The following is a 9,549-nucleotide window of genomic DNA, read 5'->3' on the forward strand; positions in this document are numbered from 1 at the left end:
TGGTGCATCCCAAGAACAATATGTTTGAGAAGTCATCAACTCAATCTATGGTATAATGCTGGAATGGCTAGCAGTAAGTTACCTAGCTGAGGGAGCATAACACCCAGCTCTCAGCCGAGAGGGGGCTCGACCTACAGCATGTTCGTAGAAATCCTGAAGGGAAAGCGTACTGCAAGCTTAGCCAAAAAACTCAGCGTATCAGGGAGGCAGAGGAAGGGTCTAGTTCGCCTGATGTTGCTGGTTCCAAGTGCTCTAGGAAACAGAGAACTCAACTCTCCACGTGAGAGGAGAACTCCAAATTCAGAAAGGAGTAGCGTGCTCATAGGCAACCCTCTGATAGAGGGGAGCACTGCTAAACACCACCACGAGAACAGCCCATGGAGCGGGGAATTCAACTCCTCAGAAGGGGAGAGAACTCGAACGCTCAGAAGAAAGCACAATGCTCACAAATAACCCTCAACAGTGAGGGGAGCAATGCTTTAAAAGTGTGTCAACAGAGACACACTAGTTGAGTGGAGCCCAAGGTGAGTCCCGGGGTCTAAGCCAACTCAGAGAAAGGGAACAAGGCTAATAACGCATAACCCTTACCATACAGGATTTTAGAAAGTGCGCAAAGTTCTTTGCGTGCACACTTACCACCATGTGGATTTTAGAAAGTGCACAGAAGCTTAGCGTGTGCACTTACCATAGCATGGATTTTATAGAGATTCCCAAGCATCTGCTCACAGATGCCCAGAAGTACTGAGCCAAATGGGAGTGGCAAGCTTCAAAGACAACCCTCTGAGGCGAGGGGAGCACTGCCTGCGATAGCACTTTACAAGAAGGGTTCTCGCAAAACGCCACTCATACCTCCCGCTCGACGTCTCAGCAAGAGGGGATATTGTGGTCCACAGGAAGCCCCTCGGGGCGAACCTGGATATGGCGTACCAGACAGGGCAGCCTGAAAAGCATAAGCCCAGCCCGGACACCCAGGAGAATTGCAGTGCTGTGCTGGGGGCCTGATGACCAAGAAGGCTCCCGCAGAAGCCTGTGATCTGACCGCATGATCCAGGAAGCATGAAGCCGGAAAAAGGGCTATCATACAGACTGAATCAAGCCTCGACGAGTGAGGTCATCACTGCAAGTCGAGAACCCGGTTCTGAGTCCAGCAGAGGGGGTACTCACCGAGGACCTACCCTAGAAAAGGACAGAACACACAGGTCTCGGAAAACACTGCAAAGAAGGCTAGCAGACGGAATTCACACAACCACCAGCGCATTAAATATATTTTCAAAATGGATTGTACTCACCCACCATGGCTCCCGCGCAGGAGCCCCGTTCAAGAAGCAAAGCCCGAAGAAGCCTCTAGTCTGGACCATCAATAAGATGGTTACTAATATTTAAGACACAGAACCAACCAAAAACATCATAGTTCCAGCATAGGAGACTGTAATGCAGGCCAAGGAGATTCCTACCTAACTTCGGTCAGGTGGAGATGATGGTGGTTACAGGGGAATTAGGAAGGGGAAGATAAGGGCAGATGTTAAACCCCCTGAGGGAGATGAGTAGATGTTCAGGTATCACTCTGGTCCAGACGAGAGCGCTGACGCCTCATCTGGATCACCTCCCTCAGGTCTTGCCTACCTACCTTTGACCCGCGATTCCTCCCAGCCCTACATGCAGGTGGGGGAGGAGCGCGAGCCGCGACACTAGCCTTCTGTGCCCGTCTCTGCCAGGACCCCTGGGTTGTTCGTGCTCAGACCTGGACCTTCGTGGAATGAAGGTTTTGTAGGCCGCTGAGCACGCCTTCGCCTCCCAGAACTTCTCAACCACCGTCTTGACGGAGGTACCGAAAAGCTCGGAAGGCGAAACCGGAGCATCGAGAAGAAAGCCCCTCTCTTTCTTCCCGATATCTGACAGGTTCACCCACAGATGTCTCTCTGTTACCACCATGGCTGCCATAATAATAATAATAATAATATTTCATTACATTTATATAGCGCTTTTCTAGGCACTCAAAGCGCTCTTACATAGACCTTCCCATAGCAGAAGCGGCCTGCTTAGTAGCACGGAGAGCAAGATATGTGGTGCGGCGCAACTCAGCTACCTCATTGGGAGAAAGGCCCTCATCTTTTATCCAGGTCTTTCAGTAGATCAGCCTGATATGCCTGAAGCACCGCCATCATGTGCAACGAAGCGACAGCCTGACCTGCTCATGCGTATGCCCTGCCATTTAAGCGAGATGTATCTTGAAGGGGCTTAGATGGAAATGAGGGAGTCTTAAGAGAGGATGTCTCACCCATAGAAAGATAGCTAGCCAGTGTCTCTTCTACAGGGGGCATCTTCTCATAGCCGCTTTCGCACATCCCCTCGATGTTGGCATTACTCGTATGCTGGAACTGATAGATGCATGAGGAAAACGGCCTCCTCCATTCCTTCTCGACCTCCGTATGTAGATCAGGAAGAAAAGGAAGGCTCACCTGAGCTGGAGGGCTATGGTCAGACAGATAACGCTCGTCGAGACAACCTTGCGGCGTTAACTTTCTTGGCCCGCTTCCACGGCGAGTCTAGCCTCGCCGTGGCGCGATCCATAACCTCCAGTAGCTCATCATACGCAGGGCAGGAGGATTGGGAAGGCTCAGCCTCAGCTTCTTTGCCCTCCTCAGACATCTCCTGCTCTTCTTGGGCCGAGCCCAGCAGAGCACTGGCCCCTGGATCAGACGATGTTAGGGAAATCACATCATCCTCCAGCGGCTCACCCTCGTCCACGGCTGACGAGCGCAAGAGGGAAAGCCCCTCCTTAAACTCATCAGCCAGATACGTCTGAGATCCCCATGATCTCATTCTCCTCCGTGCCTTAGCAGTGGCGGGTCCTGAACCGCAGGGAGCAGACGGCTGCCCCTATTTCCTCGAAAAGAGAGACAAACGAGAGCGGAGCTTTTTCATTGCAAAACACTCGCAGTTAACGTAGATTGCCCCCTCAAGGACATCGCATACATGCTCTTCGCCCAAACAAAAGTTGCAAAGATCATGTGTGTCATTAGGTGTCAAATAACAAAGACATGGATGCACACATCTCCTAAACGTCTTGCTAGTGCTTGCCATAATAAAGGAAGAAAGATCGCTCTTACCACCGGAATGCACGCTTCAAACAAAACAGTCAATGACGACGAAGAAGAGGATGACGTGTTCTCCCGGCGCCTATTTATACTATAGTCGCACCGGTAGTGACGTCATAGGCTGTCGCCGGCCAACATGTTGTTGGTGTTTATTGAATGTATGCTTCAGACACGGGTCACGACGAGGCGTTCCCCATAGCAACCCCTAGAGGACGCAGTTCGAAATTTCCTTGAAAGGGAATCACAAGTTATACAACTTAACTAGTACATGAACTCTACAATGCATAATTTTCCTCTAGTGAGAAATATTTTGTCTCCTGCAATATTTGTGGGCTTTTATCAGCAAATACTGATATATGCAAAAATGTGATTAAATAATAAGCATATTATGTAATTATATCTTAAAATAATCTGAATAACATCTTTAATTGAACAGTCCTAGTAGCCTATTTACATATAAAACGTTACCGTCAAGACCTCAGCTCAACTCCAGCGATTTAGCACATGAAAAACTATCAAACACAGAGCGGATGCCTCTTCAGCATCCAAAACACAAAAATTGAGAGAAGTCCTTCTGCCTAGTCATGCATGACTCCCTGAGCTCCTCCACTTGAGACCTCGTCTGGAGCTAAGCGATAGCCAAACCACTCACTCTGCCCTAAAGAGTCTGGAGCAAGAGCCTCATACACGCCAAAACTCTCCCGTTAGACCTCAAATACCACAACCACGTGCCAGACAATTACGGGGTGAACCAACAAGCAGCAAGTGGCACAGGAACTGCCAAATGATTAGCGAGGGGACAGTGAAGTGTGACAGCAAGCACTGCAGCATTGAATCCCAGCTGTTGAAGACTTTTGAAGTCCCTCAGATGGCCAAACAGGGTCTCAGATGAGAGGGCACAGGAGGGTGATTAATTAATAAACCATCACAGGTGTTGTATTTCACTAATACCTCATCGAAAATGCAAATATGTTGAGGTATCATATGTTGGATTACCTATAAATGAGATATAATTTTGTCTATTACTTAGATTAGGTTAAATTATTACGCAACCTTATGGAAAACTATTGGAGACAGAGAACATATCGGAAATAATTCATAAAGAATCAAGTGATTGCAGCAAATTGATTCCATTATTGAATGGACAAATGGACAAAAAGCATTATTGATTTCAGAAATGTAAGAAATGTGTGTCAAGAGAGATGGACATTGATCTGATTTATTTAGACAAACATAAACATTTTAACATATTACAGCACACTTAACCATGAACAGTTAAGAGTTTAAGTGAAATATCTAATTGCTATATATTTATTATTGTCATTCTCATTAATAGACCCATTGATGTTTGTGTAGATCCCAGTTGGAGACTGCATATTCGCATTGATTTTTCCTTATGATTAATAATTATTACACAAGAATTAGCAAGAAAGGAGGTCATGATTGATAGTGTATTCATATGCACACACAAAAAAATTATCTACAAAATCATTTAAATGACTCAAATATCATTCTTTAAAAATGGACCATTTCAAGCAAATTTGATTCAAGAACAATTACAATGAAAATAATGAAATGTAATTATTCTGGAACTCCTCAATAGCACATTTCTGAAGAAATAGCAAAGCAACCTCTGAATATTCTTCAGCACAGTCAAGGCTGAATGGTGCTCTTAATCAGAGAAAAATAATAAAGTATTACATCAATAAGCACATTTCCTTCCTGCAAGCTGTCCTTAAAATGGTTTCTGTCTGCACTGATTGTTCTGATTAATGCCTGTCTAGACTCTGCCCAGGTATGAGTTGTGTCGAGCTATTCATTAGCCTGTTAATTTGATGAAAAAAGACTGGATCCATACAACTGCGGCAACAGAGGACTATTATTCTGCTGCGTGATACTGCAGAAGAACTGATGATGGCATGGTTTGAACTTTGGCTGACCAATCAGCAGAAAGGGGCGTTTAATTCCCGTCCACATGTAGAAATTGAATATTCAAGCTGTTTATTAATATTTCTACCCCTGAACGAAAAACGAAAATTTAAGCTGCATTCTCATTTTTCGTTTTTTTGGAAAAAAACAAAAAAACGAAAAAGGAGCCGTTTTCTCATTTTTCTACTTTCAATATTAAATCAAAAAACAAATGATCGAATGATACACGGATTCAATTGGAGTCATGAATTGGATAATTCATGTTTTGCTCATCATTCTGAATCCGATCCAGATGAAGTCTTGGATACCAGTGCAATTTTCTCAGCTTTTTGTTTTTGTTGTGTGTTGATAAAAAAGAATGAATGTAGCTCTGTTCTTTCTTTTGATATATTTACATGTTCATACAACAAAATATCCTGGGGGTCATGAAAGATACTTAAGGCAAATTGACATAAAAGTGAATCAGCTAAAAGATAATATAACATTTTGGAGGACTTTACCTATCTCTATATTTAAGTTCAATGCAATCAAAATGTCATTTTCTTCCCATTCCAGTTCTCATACCAGTCAATATTTTTAAAATTACAGTCTATAATTATTTCATTTATATGGAAATATAAAGCTGTCAGAATATCTAAAAAACATAATGCAAGTCCAAAGCAGAGGGAGGATTTAGTCTTCTCTCCTTCAGATGTTACAACTGGGCCGATAATTTACAGTTCCTTTCCTGGTGGAGACAAACTCCAGAGAATACAGAGATACTAGAATGGGTTTGGTTAGAAATAACTTTCTATAGGAAGACATCTTTAGAAGCTTTGTTGAATAGTCCAATAAATACTGATTCAAGTTTTTATAATGAAAATATAGTAATAAATAACTTTCTTAAAATATTCAATCATTTTTGGATCTTCTACATAGAGGCTACTGTATATCTGGACAGCCCAATTTGTAAAAAACACACCTTTACCCCTGGCTTTCAAGACAAGATTTTCTCCCAATGGAAGCAAAAGGGTTTAAATTCCATAGAGACTTATATATTGATAATAAATTTGGCTCATTTAGTCAACTTAAATTAAAATATGATATTTTATCTACAGTTTTTTTTTTTGCTAGGAAATATTTCACTGGTTTTGAAAACATATCTATTCATACAAGACAAGATTTTCTCCCAATGGAAGCAAAAGGGTTTAAATTCCATAGAGACTTATATATTGATAATAAATTTGGCTCATTTAGTCAACTTAAATTAAAATATGATATTTTATCTACAGTTTTTTTTTTTTGCTAGGAAATATTTCACTGGTTTTGAAAACATATCTATTCATCAAACACTTGGAATTCTATGTAATCACATTTCAATAGAACTAGGCACTGTTTCTTTCTTTTATGCTTTATTACTAGATAAGGTGAACATAAACACTAATCATATTAGGCAAGATTGGGAAAAGGAACCGAACTACATACATTTTAGCCAAATGTATCCTCTAACAAATGTAACATCTCTGAAGGTATGTTGTCTCATGCTTTCTGGTCATGTCATAAAAATCAGGCAACTCGGGCAGAGTATATTCAGATTTATCTCAGAAGCATATAAAATCAATTTGCCACCTCGGCCAAAACTGGGCATTTTTGGAGATACTTCGGGCATAGGATGTAAATATGTGTCACAAACTGTTTCTTTATGTATGATCTTAGCAAAGAAGGCAGTTTTACAGAAATGGAAGTCTGTGCCTATATTTGAAATTTGGCTTAAGTTATGTGTTACCCCTAGAAGAGCTTATATATAAGATATTAGTAAGACAAAATATATTTGTAAAAATAGTTTAGTGGTCAAGCTTAGGGGTGTACTCTAAGTGTTTCAAATAATTGTATATATTGTTTGTTAATTTTTCGACAAGAAACTGATATCCGGCAATCAGATTAGTGTATTACCACCTTCATTTAGTTCTTGCTTATGTTAATATTAAAGGAAACAAGTAGTATCCTAAGAGATAAGTGGTGTTAATGTCACTAGTAACTTTTCTTTTATTCATATATTCTATGTTCTAATTAGTTAAAATATTTTCCACTGTCAAGTGTCTGAATATAGGCATACGTGGGTATGTATGCATTTGTATGTATGCATTTATGAATTTGCGAGCATACACAGTACAATGTATAAGGGGTTTGTATGTACAGTATGTGTATGTATACGTGTGTATACACGCTTAACAATATATATGTAGGTGTTTGGGTGCATGTTATACACCCAATGTGTATGTGTATGTATTCATACATTTTCATGTCTTAATTATTCAGCTGTTCACTTTGTACACAATATTCATATAGTAATATAGTAAGTAATTAAGTAAATAATAAATAAATTAATTTTAAAAAATTGTGGCTGGTGACTTAAAGTAATACTCTGGTGGGGAGAGTTAATATTAGGCATCTATTAGTACCTTCTGAAAGGATACGCCCCAGTGACAGCTATTGTGCCATTTTTTTTCTAAGAGTGTAGAATGCAAACTGTTTAAGAATATCAAAATAATTGTAGTTGTAATTTAAAATATTTGATTCTGGTCACTCGTGTCTTCAATATTTTTACTGGACCATTGCTTTTTAAAACATGAGATTATGCTAAACCGAAAAAATGGTCATGACAACCCAGGCGGTTTCTTTTACATTATATCTAAGTCAACTAAAAAGCGTGACCGCCTGCCTCTTTTATCTGTCAGTCCCAGAACTCCCCGAAGAGACCCAACGCCTCCCTGAGAGAGCGCCGAAATGACGATGTTCTCACCATAGCCAGCGGCACGATGCCAACTAGGTCTTTCTGTGCCAGGTGGATCTGCGTCTCAGTTTCCTCATTGCTGGCCCTGATGCCCGGATATTCCACAGCCCAGGAAATGGACCTGCTGCCTACCGTACTTCCGACACCGTCCACCTCCAGATCCACCTGAACCACCCTCTGCCAGCCCGGCTCCACGCTGAAGAAAGAGAGAGAGAGACAGAAAGGTGCTTTGAAACTGACAGTTTTCAAATAATCCGTACCGTGATTTTGAGAGAGCGGTCACAATGTCAAGAACTATTCACGCTGAGAATGATCCATTTTTATATAAAAATATTATGCAACTGACACATGCGACCACATAGAGAGAATTGAAAATAACAGATCGTGTGATGTAACAAGTCTCCAGAGGAAGCAGGTTTGAAGCCACGTCAAGTCACTTAGAGTTTACCGTCACGAGTCGATCGAGGAACAAGGAGCAAGTGAGAAGCATCATAAAAGAGCTGCTGAGTGCAATGACACAGCTCTCAGCGATTACCGCACCGCAACACATTAAAAGAAGGATTGCGAGGAGAAACCCAACAGAGGGGAAAAGTAAGGCAGGAGGTATAAGAAAGGAAGTGATATGGAGAGACAGGGAACAGATGGAGGTAGACACATACAGAGACTGCAAATGACAGGAACAGAAGAATGAACAAGAGAGAGAGAGAGACAGACAGAGAAACAAAGACACATAAACTTCATTTTCTGCCTGAGGTGGTTATCACCTTGCCTCAAATTGCATGCAGAGTTGAAGAACAACAACACCATTTCTAATGTTTTTCTCGGCTTTACATCAGTAACTCCTGAACTTTTCAAGCAAATGGCCAGGATAGATCCAGATACCAGAAGCTTCTTTGAAAATGTAGTTTACCAAGTTACAAACTACTATTAATTTAAAGTAGTCTGAGTTGAGCTACTGCTCTGAAAAAGTTAAGATTCACTTCAAGCTACAAATATTGGACATAAATAGGGACAATATTCATAAGAAAACAAAAGATCTAATAACTATCCAATAAACTAATGAAAGTTGCAATTTTTTGGTCAGTTTGTTTGTACATGTGCACTTTGGGCCAACCTTTTCCACTTGTAATGTCATTACTAGCGCACAATTAGTATTGAAGTAGGCTAATTACACATTTACTTAGTTGTTAGTTGCTCTCTCTATTTTGTTGTGGATCCTTAAACTAATATGCTGCCTCAGAACTCTGTCCTAAATCAGTTTCGGGAGGTACCTTCATGCGCAAACGTTGCCTATAAAGCCTGATAGGAAAGTGAGGCAACAAGTCAGCTGCTTAAGCTTTTGGACACAGACTATAATTCGTCTCTCTGAAACAAAACAAACAGTGAGGGGTTTTGAATGAATTACCAATCCCAATTAGGCTGAAAGTATCAAAACTGAAGAGGTAAATATTTCCTAAACAACAATAAAAATTCTTTTTTACATAACTATGTTTTTACAAAACATAGCACAGGGAATGTACAGGGCCTGAACTGATTCAATAAAATGAATGGGACTTTAGCTCTCAGATGAATCAGACTTTCCAATGCTACATGATATGAGGGACAGAAACATCTGAACCTACTGATTCAAAACAATACATCACTACAATGAATCAGACTTTTCAAATGTTACATCTGAACAAACAGATTTACTTTTTAATGTAATCGTTACTAAAAGGTTCACAAAAACAAGCATGCAGCATGTTAAAT

At 40.9% G+C, this 9,549-nt stretch overlaps 1 protein-coding gene across 1 annotated transcript in view; it reads right to left on the reverse strand.

Annotated features, from left to right (window-relative positions):
- Nucleotides 1–8,581, reverse strand: part of LOC107550917 (transmembrane protein 132C) — a 69,559-nt gene extending 60,978 nt beyond the window's left edge. The window contains exons 1-2 of the mRNA XM_016232366.1: nucleotides 8,565–8,581; nucleotides 7,810–7,996 (exon numbers count right to left, since the gene is read on the reverse strand). Coding sequence (XP_016087852.1) covers nucleotides 7,810–7,996; nucleotides 8,565–8,581 — 204 coding nt within the window. The remainder of the gene's footprint in view (nucleotides 1–7,809; nucleotides 7,997–8,564) is intronic.
- Nucleotides 8,582–9,549: the final 968 nt, after the last annotated feature.

This window comes from Sinocyclocheilus grahami, unplaced genomic scaffold (genome assembly GCF_001515645.1).
Source record: "Sinocyclocheilus grahami isolate Dianchi unplaced genomic scaffold, SAMN03320097.WGS_v1.1 scaffold410.1, whole genome shotgun sequence".
NCBI lineage: Eukaryota > Metazoa > Chordata > Actinopteri > Cypriniformes > Cyprinidae > Sinocyclocheilus > Sinocyclocheilus grahami.